This window comes from Charadrius vociferus, unplaced genomic scaffold, assembly GCF_000708025.1.
Source record: "Charadrius vociferus isolate BGI_N301 unplaced genomic scaffold, ASM70802v2 scaffold834, whole genome shotgun sequence".
Lineage (NCBI taxonomy): Eukaryota > Metazoa > Chordata > Aves > Charadriiformes > Charadriidae > Charadrius > Charadrius vociferus.
The window spans coordinates 73,988-88,116 of NW_009648189.1; the positions used below are offsets into that span (position 1 = coordinate 73,988).

The 14,129-nt window shown below is 41.3% G+C and overlaps 1 protein-coding gene across 1 annotated transcript in view; it reads right to left on the reverse strand.

Annotated features, from left to right (window-relative positions):
- LOC104285638 (guanine nucleotide-binding protein G(q) subunit alpha-like) overlaps window positions 1-13,742 on the reverse strand; it is a 55,562-nt gene extending 41,820 nt beyond the window's left edge. Inside the window, exon 1 of the mRNA XM_009884106.1 lies at window positions 13,625-13,742. Coding sequence (XP_009882408.1) covers window positions 13,625-13,742 — 118 coding nt within the window. The remainder of the gene's footprint in view (window positions 1-13,624) is intronic.
- Between the last annotated feature and the right edge of the window lie 387 nt (window positions 13,743-14,129).

Below are 14,129 nucleotides of genomic sequence, written 5' to 3' on the forward strand. Positions count from 1 at the left end.
TCTTTTCTTTTTTACTGAGGCGGTTTTGTTTCAGGGGGTGGTCTGACTAGGCCTCAGTGAGACCTCCAGCCTGGGAGGATTATCATCCTCACCATTGTTCAGTTCCCCCTGCAGAACAGTGTATCTGTTGTGCAGTGGGACTTGGGAAGGTGTGGGAGTTGTTGGGCAGATGTGCCTGCGGCGCCTGCTACATCGGGCAGGAACATGTTGCCATTGCCCCCTGTCCTCCAAGCTACCCTGTTCAGCTGAACGGGGAGAGGAGTCGGAGCTCTCCGCAGCAGGGGCTCTGTCTGCCTGCTGGGTTTGTCATGGGAGATAGGGTGCAACTCCAGGCATCTATCTCCCTCTCACATTCCCTGATAACCCTCATCCTACTTACCTCCTCCCTGAGCTCCATCACTAAGCGCAGGAGCTCCTGTACCTGGGCACATCGGCCACAGCCATGCTCACTGCAGCCATCTGACACTGGCATGAAAGCAGGGCACACCCTGCAGCCCAATGCCTGGGTGGCAACATGTTCACACAAAAGCTCTGTCTGTGAGGCAGCATCAGAGCTGGTGCATGCACAGTTCATTGGGGCCATGGTTCTCTGCCAGGTAGATACCATGGCTTACCTGACCAAGTTGGTAGAGATGCAGCACCCTTCCAAGCAACCTATCAGGCCCTGTGGCCCGGTCAGGATTAAATTAAAGGATTAATATTTCATTATCACTGAGCACTACAAGGGAAGGAAGAGTTCCTGAGGCGAAATGCCAGTTCTACCACTTTTGTACAAAGTAGTATTCAATCACTAGGGCCAAGTTTTTATTCTGTGTACATAAAATACTATTCCACAGAATGGTAGGCGTTGGAAGGGACCTTCAAAGATCATCTAGTCCAACCCCCGTGCCAGAGCAGGTTCACATAGAACCTGGCACCACTGAAAAGAGTCTGACCCCATCCTCTTGACAACTTCCTTTCAGATATTTATAAGCATAGATAAGATCCCCACTCAGTCTTCTCCAGGCTAAAAAGACCCAGGTCTCTCAGCCTTCCCTCATAACAGAGGTGCTTCATTCCCTTGATCATCTTTCTAGCCCTCTGCTGGACTCTCTCCAGTAGTTCCCTGTCTTTCTTGAACTGGGGAGCCCAGAAATGGACACAGTACTCCAGGTGAGGCCTCACCAGGGCAGAGTAGAGGGGGAGGATGACCTCCCTCGACCTGCTGGCCACACTCTTCTTGATGCACCCCAGGAGACCATTGGCCTTCTTGGCCACAAGGGCACATTGCTGGCTCACGGTCAACTTGTCCACCAGGACTCCCAGTTATCTCTCTGCAGAGCTGCTTTCCAGGAAGTCAACCCCTAAACTGTACTGATGCATGGGGTTATTCCTCCCCAGATGCCAGTACCCTAACTTGACCTTGTTGAATTTCATTAGGTTCCTCTCTGCCCAAGCCTCTAGCCTGTCCAGGTCTCGCTGTATGGCGGCACAGCCTTCTGGTGTGTCAGCCACCCCTCCCAGTTTTATATCATCATCAAACTTGCTGATGGTATTCTCTGTCCCCTCATTCAGGTCGTTGATGAAAATATTGAACAAGACTGGGCCCAGTGCTGACCCCTAGGGAACACCACTGGTTACAGACCTGTCTGTAGTAAACACCCACAACAGCATTACCCATATTATCCTGCCCCTTAATTCTTACCCATAAGCTCTCAACACGTTCTTCGTCCACCCCTAGGCAGAGCTCGATACATTCCAATCATCTTTATGTGAGAGCAACTCCACCACCTCGCCCTGCTGGCCTGTCTTTCCTAAAACGTACGTAGCCATTCATGACAGCATTCCAGTCATGTGAGCTATCACACCATGTCTCTAATTGCAATGAGATCATGGCCCTGCAACCGCACACAGATCTCTAGTTCTTCCTGTTTATTCCCCATGCAGCGTGCATTGTTGCACAGACATTTCAGAGAGGTAGTCGAGCATGTGGGTTTCCCCGGAGGGGAGCAAAAGGATCCACCACAGCCATACACACCTTTGAGGTGGTTGGCCTTCTGGATCTCATCTTAGGAGTCAGCTAAGGATTATCTGTCACTGCTCTGGATGGCCTGGCTTATTCCCCAGTTGGGTAAGATGGCATGAGCATTTATCTTGGACCCCACCCCCCAAGTCCTTCAGTTTAAAGCCCACCTCACCAAGTTGGCTAGCCTGCTGCCAAAGATTCCCTTGCCTGTTCTAGACAGGTGGATCCCATCCCTCTCTAACAGGCCATATTCATCAAAGAATGTCCCATTGTCATAAAAGCCAAAACCCTCACGACGGCACCAGCCATAGCCAGGAGTTGATACGCCTTATCCATCCATTTCTGGCTGCTCCCTTTTCTCTAACTGGTAACACGGAGGAAAAGATAACCAGGTTTTTTTTCACTTGCACCCCCAGGACTTAATCCCTAATTCTGCCCAGGTTCTGGCTTGTGGTGTTATTTGTGCCCACATGAATGAGTAACAGTGGGTAGTAGTCCATGCTCTTGACAAGTTGTGGCACCCTCTCAGCAACATCTCGAACCTTAGCTCTGGGGAGGCAGTGTACCTCACGTGACTCCTTGTCAGGATGGCAGATGGGCGCCTGATGGGTGCCTCAGTGCCCTTTAACAGAGTCACCCATTACTAACACTCATCACTGGTTTTTACAATATCTACTGTGTGCTGCTGGTGCAGTTCCTCCTGGCAGACCTTGCTCCTGGGTATCTGTAGCTGTTAAAGCTTCATACCTGGTTTTGGTTGGTATGCTGGAGGGTGGGGGACTGAAGCAGAGTCCTGCTTTTGTGGGTCACCAGGGTCCAAGGTGCCTCATTCTCAGTGGTATCCGCTACAGGAACATGGTTATGAAACCACTTATGTCTGTCTCGGCTCTTCTGATACTGTGCAACCTTTTAACTTGTTTCTTGCAACTCGGCCACCTGATGTAACAGATCATCAACCTGTGCACATCACATGCAAGTAGTTACCTTTCTGCCAGGAGAAGGAGAAAGGTCTGGGCACTTGCTGCAACCTACCACCTGTACTGAAGTCTACTTCCTTACCAGTTCCATCTGGATGGATGCATCAGACTTCTGAGGGGCTTTCTATGTAGTAGCACTGGTTTTAGCTCTGAGGCAAGTGCCTGCCATTTTGGCTGGGACCTTGAGCACTTCCCTCGGCTATGGGCCAACAAGGAGGTTGCAGGCCCCTTCCTGCACGCCCTTCCATGTGAACTGCCATGCTACTCCCTGACTGACACACCACACCCTGTTTGCCCACCCTGTTCCAGTGCTCCTGGTTGCTAGCACTCCCTAGGGCCATTTAAGTCTCCTGTGGTATTTAGAGATACCTAGCAAACATAAGCCTTTTGCCACTTGAGCTGTGCTTAGCAGCTCTGAAAAATCATAGAATCACAGAATTGTTTAGGTTGGAAAAGACCTTTAAGATCATCGAGTCCAACAGTAAATGAATGCTTGGCTTTCTTGGTCTGTAGGCATGGCAAAACTCCTACTTGAAATCACTGTCCAGCATATCCCTCTGGACCTAAGTTAGGTTCAGGAGCACACTTTTGAAGTGAACCTCCTGAATGTCCCTGCTTACTATGCATATACTATTCATTAGCAGCTAAGAATCCCCAAGTGAGGGCCTGGATTCCTTTAGAATGAAATTAAGAAGGCAAACTGAAAATAAGTACATCCTGAAAGATGTACTCCAAGACCACACTTAATACATTCTAACCACAAACAGGCATTTAGTCCCTGAGATCAGACTAGACCTGGTCTGAAGCAAAAAAACCCCAACCCCTGGAACACAGACATCAGCATCTCTTGTTTTGCCCTACAGACCCACTCTCTCCTGCCCACACTACTTGCTAATGTAGACATAGCCTTTGTCTCCATTCTCCCACCTACAATCACTGGGATCATAATTACCTACTTACCTGTCTCACCAAGGTGACAGACTGATTAGCTACTGGATGTACAACACACTGAACATGTAAAGTGCTAAATAACTATTCCCCTTTATTACAAATACTACTGAGCTGTTACCATCCAGAAAGAAAGCAGAGTGAAAGCAAGAATTAATTTGGAATGTCTTCATTTACTCTACTGAAACTTTATTCCAGTTGATTAAACTCTGATCATAGCATATCTATTTCATAGAAGTTGATAAAATTCTGACACATCCACACAAAGTGTGTTTGTTGATTTTTTAGTTAGGATATTGCTTTGTAAAGTAGAAGTCTGCTCTTTATATAGTAAAAGGATATTTAATACTTGCCAACCAGGATCAAAAAAAAAAAAAAACACGCAAGCAAAAATTAACTGAACCCTTCTCAATGTATTGCTAGAAAACCAGAAGCAACAAATACCAGCCATTATTTTGTTAATCTATTCTATTTGACCAAAGATTATGTAAGGAACGTGTGGATATTAATTAACAAAACAGCTTTTTCAAAAGCATCTTTAACATATCTATTTAGCCTTCCAAAGTTCCTTAACCAATCAGATTTGACAGTACAGCAATAGTCTGTTGTGAATTTGAAGACCCAAACTTGCAGACCCCTGAATGTGAGGCAGAAGATGATAGAGCAATACACATAATATTCACTCATTAGGTATGTGATGAGAACACATTTTCTATCTGGAAACTAGGGCTTTGAACTGAGGCTTTGACTTACACTCCAGATGCGTGTGCTGCTGTTCTTGTTGAGAATTTCACTGATTGTCCTTAGCAGGGCCTTTGTCAACGACTGTTAAAACAGCATCAGTCCTTTGCTAAACTGATATGGCTCTTCATATTAACAGGAAAAATCCACACATAGTTTGTAAATATTTCTGGTTTGTTTTTAGGGAAACACAGATCATATTTAAAGTGACAATGAAAGAGTTTCCACTACAACAGTTACTGAAGATGTTACAGAGCAGTAACTAAAGTTAGAACATTGTTACTCAGCAGGTCAAGACACCTCTTATCAAAAAGTTTTAGAAGAACTGACTGAGAAGCCCTCCTGCTTTATAAGTCTTGAATTATCACAAAAAAAATTAAAAACAAACCCAAGGCTGGGAATGGGATGAAGGAGAGGTTGCATACCAAGAGTTATGCAGTTACAACAGTTCCAATGGTTTGGTTTATAAATGCAGCAGTTTTGAGGAACTGGACTTCTGCTGAGCAACTGATTTGGCATCATACAACAAACACACAGAGCACATATTAGAGTTATTTAAGCAGTAAGTATTAAATTACATAAGAGAAAGTCCTCAGACAGCTCTGTTTCTAATAGGATCCCAGTGATACATCCATTCTGATAAGAAACTTAAGTATCTTTACCCAACAAGATAGAAGAAAAATCTAAATTATTACTGACAATACCTGTAGGTGACACAAAAGTTGTAACTGGTAAATTAAGAAGAGAATATGATGACGTGAAGTAATTGGAATAACCTGTAAACCAGGAACAGTCAGAGACTGTGCTTCTGAATACAGCTAAATGTAAAGTTAGCTATAGAGGAATAGAGAAATCAGATTGCAAATGATGAATGAATCCACCCTAAAAATTTTGAATAATATTTTAGTTATGGCAGATAGTCATCTAAACATGACTAGTTTGATGCCATGACTAAAAAGGCTGTTGTATTCCTTGCACAAATCTCAATGGTGGCATCTCAACTAGCAGAAGAGAAATTTTACTTCTGTACTTGTAGTAAAGAATATATATGCCTCAGTGGTCACTTCTCATTCAGAAGTGATGTTGGAAAGGATTAAAAAGAGAACTATAAGAATGATTAAAGGATTCAGAAATTCACCCTACAATTAGCATTAAGAAATCAATTCATTTAGCTTCACAACAGATACAAAGATTAATGAGTATCTTGGTCTCAGTTTCTAAGTGTCCACTGGTCAGATATCTAATATCAAAGGTCAAAATAGACAAGATATAATAACAAGTGACTAGAAGTAAATCCTGGACAAATCCAAGCTAAGAAAAGGGACAATGTTTTACAGGGGAAAGTTTTTTTAAAATAATTTACCAAGAAGTATATTATAAAATACCTTCATCTCTAAGAGTTTTTAGCTCAAAACTGCATTTTTTTTTTTTTGCCCTAAAATTAATGGTCTTGGTCATACATTTCCTATTTAAAGGAAAAAAAATAAAATCACAGTCGTCTTTTCTCTCATAGGTTCATATATATCACAAAAGCTTTTATACAGGTGAATTCATATATCCACATTGACCCTCTAAAAGCAAACAGGCAGGTGAATGCTCAACACCTTTAAATAGTGGGCCACAAGTTCAACTACTTGCCACTGTAAAAGATTAACCCTCAGGCATTCACATTCACTCTCTCCCCTCCCCCTCAGAACCTGCTGAAGATGCATAAGCCATAAGCGTTTCAGCACTGTGGTGGGTTGACCCCGGCCAGCAGCTAAGCCCCCACCCAATCACTTGCTCACTATCCCCACAGCAGGATGAGGAAAAGAATCAGAAGAGCAAAAACTGAAAACTCTTGGATCAAGATAAAGACAGTTTAATAGGTGAAGCAAAAGCCACACATGCAAGCAAAGCAAAAAGAGGAATTAATTCACTAAGTCCCATCAGCAGGCAGATGTCCAGCCTTTTCCTGGAAAGTAGGGCCTCAGCATGTACAACGGTTATTTGGGAAGACAAATGCCATAACCACAAACATTTCTCCCCTTCCTCCTTCTTTCCTAGAGCTTGTATTGCTGACATCATATGTTACGGAACAGCTGTCCTGTCTGTGTCCCCTCCAAACTTCCTAACCCCCCCCAGCTTATTCACTTGGTGGGGGGGAGGGGGGGGAAGACAAAAAGTGGGGAAAAAAAAAAAAGATAAAATCTTGACACTGTGAAAGCACTGTTCAGCAACAGCCAAATCATTGGTGATATCAACACTGTTTTAGTCACAAATTCAAAACATTGCACCATACAGGCTGCTATGAAGAAAATTAACTCCATCCCAGCCAGACCCAGTACAAGCATTTAATTTTTATTGCTAGTATTGCCCTGGTCTATGAGATGAAGCAGCACACATAGCACTTAGTAAATCCATTATCAGAGTAAAAAAAAAAAAAAGCCAACAACCAACCACCATCAAACCAAAACATCATACCAAAAAAAACCCCAGGTTTCATATTTGATCCTCAGTTTCCCAAGCCTGATAGGTTCCTAAAAGAACAAGGAATGGTGGCATCTTTCCCAACTTTTACGCATTTGAGTTTTTCTGGCCTTATAAGTTGGCATTTGCTCCTACGGAAACCTTCTTTCTGGCCAACTCCCATTTACCCAGAAACATGGGTTGAAATAATTTCAGGCATTCTTATCCAACATTCTCTAACATAAGCAAAAGAATTAACATTCAGATTAAAGACTTAAGAGTCAAAATACTCTCCCAAGTATAAATTGGGAGACAAGTGGCTAGAGAGCAGCCCTGATGGGGATGCTGGCTGACAGTAGGCTCAATAGGAGTCAGCAGTGTGCCCTGGCAGCCAACAGGGAAAACCGCATCCTGGGGAGCATTAAACACAGAATAACCAGCCAGGTGATTATCCCGCTGTATTCAGCATTGGTGCGCCCTCACCTTGATTACTGTATGCAGTTCTGGGCCCCAGAATTTAAGAAGGATGTGAAGGTCCTTGAATGCATCCAGAGGAGGGCAGCAAAGCTGGTAAAAGGGCCTGGAGGGCATGTCCTATGAGGAGCAGTTAAGGACTCTGGGTTTGTCTAGTTTGGAAAAAAGGAGGCTGAGGGGTGACCTCATTGATCTCTACAGCTTCCTGAGGAGGGGAAGTGGAGAGGGAGCTGCTGATCTCTTCTCCCTGGTATCCAGTGACAGGACGTGTTTGAATGGTTCAAAGCTGTGCCAGGGGAGGTTTAGACTGGACATTAGGAAGCATTTCTTTACTCAGTGTGTGGTCAAACACTGCAACAGGCTTCCTAGAGAGCTGGTCGATTCCCTGAGCCTGTTAGTGGTTAAGAGGCACTTGGACAATGCCCTTAATAGCATGCTTTAGCTTCTGGTCAGGCAGTTGGACTAGATGATCGTGGTCGGTCCCTTCCAACTGAAATATTCTATTCTAATTGTTGAGAAAGTTCAGTGCTCTGCTCTAGTTGTTTCTGGATGAAAAATATCAACGATACAAAAGAAACCACTCCCACATTTATGTTGTTCCTGGAACTTCCCCAGTAACTTTTTAAAACTTTCCAAACTGTAGTATCACTTAGACTCATGCCCTTCAGTATTAATATATCTCATTTCTTTGCACAGGATTAACACAATACTTAAAGCCTGCTACACGCTTACTACTTTGATTTTAAGAATACTGTATAAATGGCTTCATAGTATTTCCTACATTCAAGTCCTTCCTCAGTTTTGATATTGTTCTCTTGCTCTTGATTCTTGGCTAGTCAGACTTTTTAAATAAGTAGAGCAAATAAAAGGTGAATGGTGAAAAACTTCCCATAATTTTATTAGCAACAGCTGTTCATATAGTATTGTTCAAGTATGAGAAGACATCTTTCCTGAGTGCTATTCCATTCAGCAGAGCAAGAAACTCACATCTACTTTATAATGCTATTTTCACACCTTCCCGGGATTAGTTTTGCAGACTGTCATCTTACTTCAAAAGAAATGCTGTCCCTTATGAAATTGCACACCAACAAAAATAATTTGAAGTAGTTAAAAACACATAATTGTTTCTTAACATTACAATATATACCCCAAAGTCCCTTCTCAAGAGATTCCTCTGTTTCCCTCCTGTACAAAGTCAGTATTGTTTTTAATGGAAAGTACAAGTTTGGAGTCCCTTGGGTTTTTGGCATATAAGAAAAATTAAGTTAGTCAGAATTCTTTGACTATTGAGGTTCTAAGCTAATTTCCATTAACTACAGCAGATCACTTCTAAAGAAGGAGGAAAATCTAAGCAAACAAAAAAATAAAAGTCAACCCACAAGAAAATCCTTTATAAGGGCTGAAAATAAAACATTTATTTATCATGAATTAAAAAAATATGTTCTTTTCCAGCAAATGTGAAATCATGATATCACATTGATATCAAGATGATGATTCATGTTTTCCTCAAAACCAGTTATTTTTATGTGGATGTATATGTCTATATATAATAGAATATATCAGTGTTTGCCACCCAGAATCAAGTTAGATAACCTCAGAAACAGCTTGTTCAAAGTAAGAGATACTTACCAATCTAGTTTCAACACTCATCATCAAGATATATATCAAGTATTTGTTTGTTTTCTAATCATAAATACATACTGTTGTAACCACCTAAAATTATTTAGGTGTTCAGTGCGAGTATAAATATGGATCAGTACAAGATGATAAGAAAAGGTTGCAATGCTCTTTCAAAGTAATTGAGTTTTCTGCTTTAAAGAAAATAGCCAATTATAATATATATCCAATATCAGCATTTTTAAATTGTGTGCATAAAACTGAAACACAAATAGTATCAATTTACCTACTTATATAAGTAGAGCAGACTATTTGCATATGTATTTCAGATTACATCAGGGAAGGAAGATTCATTGTTGGCTTGATGGACCCACTTCCTCTTCAAGTTTTTTTTTTTTTTTTTTTAAAGTCTAAATCTTTGCTAATTACTGAGTTCTGTATGCGAATCTTTCATTCAGCTAACACAGGTATTAAAAAACCCTAAAATATACATATATATGTATATGCTGTAGGTTCAGAGAACAAAAGAGTCTTCTAGTTAAGACTAGTTGCAATTCATGCTAAATTCAAATGGTTTACCTCCCACCTGTTTCCTTTGGTAACATATAGAGAATGAAAGGATACTCATGTTTGACACCTTGCTTCATTGAATCATCTGCTATTTCAAACAAAAAGAACACCTTTGCCTTAAGAGCCATGTTTTGCACGTCACAATATCTGCAAGCATGATACAAAATAGCAAACACACTGTCAAGCCCTCCAATACTTAATTTTGCCAAAGCTTGTATATATATAGACATAGCTAGCAAGATATTACTAATTATTTTCTTAGATACTCAAGATACTTTACTGATGAGAAAATAATGCATAACACGTATATACAGTGAACAGGCATAGTATGTCCAGTAGTGAAGGTTTATGGCTACAATCTAACGTTTAGGCCCAAACATTGCTTTCTGAGACCAGGCAAAACTTCCACTGAAGACAGTCAAAATGATATACACGGAAAGCTAGAGCATATGGCTCTTACTGCTTAACACATACACACATGCTTAAAACACAAGCATGCAGAATATTGTACATTGTGTGATACATACCAATATAAAACACTAAAAACAACTTTATGCTCTGGAGAACAATGATAAGTTTTTACAAAATGTTCAGCAGTAATGAAATCCAAAATTTGAAAAATACAGGAGATGAAAACCAAATTCAGTGGAAGACTGAATTTGTTCCAAAGTACCTTAAACATTACAACCAAGTTGTGCTAGCTGAACTATTACAATGTCTTTGTAATACACTTCAGTGCATATGTTAGAGTTCTCACTTTTTAGAATTACAATAATAAAAGATGCTTTGCTTAATTTTTAGAATAGATTAGAACAGGACAATGATGTTCAATGCAGTACCTAAAAGTGGTATTTTAATGTTTAATCGTGGAGAGGGTTTATTTTTTAACTAATAATTTAAAATAATCTTACCATCCAAAAATAAAAGTTTTCCAGAAATTACTTTCAACATTTTAAATTCTTTGATGCCATGAAAAGTAAAAAGATATCATTATTAATACACAAGAAGGGTGTACACTGCATAGTGTGTATCACACAGTAACAGTAACCTACAGTTAGGAGGGAAATATTTCACTTTGCAAGGAAGCACTATAATTTCTACAAGTTCAGGAGAAAATACCTTTTTCTGACCCAATATTTTTTCTTTGTATTTGCTACATATGTGCATTTATACGTATGCCTAATTTTAAACATGAAAAAAAATGTGGCATAGATATGCTCATTTGTTCCTTAAAACCTTTTGAGTTAATACCTTTTACTTTGCACTTGCAACAAGTTCAAAGAGCACACGTGGTCAATTAACAAAGCTCAGCTTAAGCTGTATTCTCTCTTTATGATCAAAAGGATATACCTCTGTCCCATGTTTAAAAGCCTTTAACCTGCTTAGGCTTTTGAGTCCAACAACACTTTTCAAAGTGGGACTGAGAAGTTGGCACTTTTGAAAAAAAAAGTTTGCCTAACATTTACATAAAATAAATTTAAGCAATACTGCTACTTTAAATTTTGAGGGACTAAAACATGTAATGGGGCAGTCAGTTAAAGTCAATTAAAAAAAATGGATGACTTCAAGCCATTTCAGACATTTATGTTCCCAGTCTCACCGTTTTAATTATTATTTTCCTATTTTTAAAATGGTTTTGTCCATCTCAACCATATGAATAACCCAAACAAATAACGCAAACTTAAGAACTGAACAAATGACTATGCTGGGGAAGCAGTGAGAATGACTGAAAGAAGTAGTCAGATGCCTAAGAGAAACCCGCTAATTAAAATAAATGTTTAGAAAATTTTGTTGTTGTTTTTTTTGTTTGTTTCTTTTTAAATAAATTGAAACTTGAATCTCTATCCAAGCCCCTGAATTCAGCAGTGGTTCACTACTATACTGCATTTTACAAGATGAGATCATTAACTGTTAAACAGCTGCACGTGCACAAACACTTTCAATCAAATATATGACTGAGGCTGACAAAGTACAATACAAAAAAATGTGTACACAATAATAATTTCTATACCCGTTTCTACTCAAACACAGTTATGCTATTAAGTATGAAGCAGAACGTTTACCTCTCGGTTTCTCATACATCATGTTTACATTTTCAGAAGCATGGTTTATACTGATATATGCAGAAAACGTTCATACAGGCAATCAGTGAGCTTTGTCCAAAGCTTTCTAAGTGATGGCTTCTTACCTATTTGTTTTGAAAACACCTTATTTCATTTGGTCTTAAGTAATGCCACAATTAGGCCCTAATCTACCATTACCTTTCCATACACTTAACATTACCAGTGGGTGGATCTTATAAAACAATACAAGTTCTGCACTACTGATTGTAGAACCAAATCTCTGAATTCCTTCTCTGGGTGGTGTATGTCGGTATCATTCAATAAGCTTCATGAATTTTTAAAAACTTGGGAGAAACCTCCAGCATTACTGCAATAAAATCAGGAAACGCAGAAAAAATTTGGACCCGAGTAATAAGTCAAATGTCAACTGCTTCTCCTGTAGCAAACGTATTTAGTTAAGCAATTATACTTAAACATCTATAAAAATCAAACAAATGCAAGCTATCTGTCCTCTGTTTTATCTTGGGTTTGGATCTTGAAATAGCCACAGCACACACTTCCATCAACCAAAAATTTGGCCAAAATGAGACAGAACGTTATTACTGGTAGCATTGTACCTGTCTCCACCCCTCTTTTTTCCACATCTGTTAAGGATCCCAATACCTTTCTCCATATACAGAAGACCAACTGTATTATTTAAAGTAGGAAATAACACGTTCATAAGCAAGCATTAAAAAAAAAAATCTGAATTCCTTTCAACTCTCCTTACCTTTTTGAAATGACAGTTTATTCCCCCAATATAAATCATTACATCTTTGGCATAAATACCCCACATCCACTTAGAACATTCCCATTCATCCACACACCAAACACTGGTGCAGACATATTTCAAGGCCTGCTAGTCTAAGGCAGAAGCTGTGTTTCCACAAGAACTACACAATGTAGTAGAGCATATAAAATACAGACAAATGTATTTTAATTCAAAAGGCTTATTTTAACACTAGCCAAATTCCTATTAAACAAACATTGCCTTTGCACACTTGCGGCTCAAAAATAACCTCTGTTTTAATTAAAGAGAAATAATACAATAGATTTTATTTCCAAAGGTATTAAAGATCCTGTTATCCTTCAGCATACCTAGTTACTCTTCAGCTTCATGGATGCATCTGGGTCTTTATGTTTTCTTTCTCCTTTTGCTTTAAAAATTAATTCATAGTCTGGGCATAAGCCCCTTATCCCAGTTTACCTCATTAAATAAAAATCACAAAAAAAATGCAACCGGTGACCCAACCATCTTTCCAAGGCTCACAGAACAATGCAGATATTAAAGCCTGTCACCATCAATCTGCAAAGCGACTCCCCGTGCGAGTTCTTTCATCAATCTGCTTCCTTACCATCACTCTCCTACACCCATCATCGCCGATATCCCCCCAAAACCTCCTCACTCACCAACCATCCTTTCTCTCTCCATTTTGGAAGACCGGGTTCCCTACCATATCAAACCCACCCATAGGAACCACAATTATTTACCCAGCTACAAGCACCTCGGCTAAGCCTGCACACGGGTGCACACACAGAACGCGGCGGAGAAACGAATGGATCCCCGCCGCCATCGCGACGGCCGCCCCGCGGCGAAGGTGGCGAGCGCCCGGGGAAAACCGAACCGACCGCACTATGTAACGCGCCAGTGGGGCCAGCCGGGGGGAGCCCGGGGCGGCGATGTATGGGCTGCACCGCCAGCGGCACCTAAGGCGTGTGTGCCGACGGCGGCCCGCACTCACCCAGCAGCAGCAGCTTCAGTTCCCGACGGGCGTCCCGCTTGTCCCGGCGCAGCTGCCGCTCGATCTCGTCGTTGATCCGCCGGGCTTCCTTGGCTTCCTCGCTCAGGCAGCACGCCATGATGGACTCCAAAGTCATTCTTCCTAACTGGTTCAGACACAACCCCCACCCTAAAAACGCGCATACACACACACACACACACACCCCACCAGAGCACCAGCCCCGGGGGACACAGACGCTCTCTGCCCGGGAGCTCCCACCCGGGCACTGCAGGGCAAGCGCAAAGAGCTGCCTCGATGCCACACACGGGCAAGGAGAAAGAAAGCGCCCCCGCCCCCGGCAGCACAGATACCCCGTTCCCTGCCTCTAGTAGTCGCCGCTTCCAACTCCTCCTCTCCTCTAAATTACGCACCAAGTAACATGAAGACATCCACCATAGCAGCCGCGGCGGCAGGAGTGCTATCTAGGCGAGCCAAGCTGCTCGGCACAGGCACCCACCCCACTCTT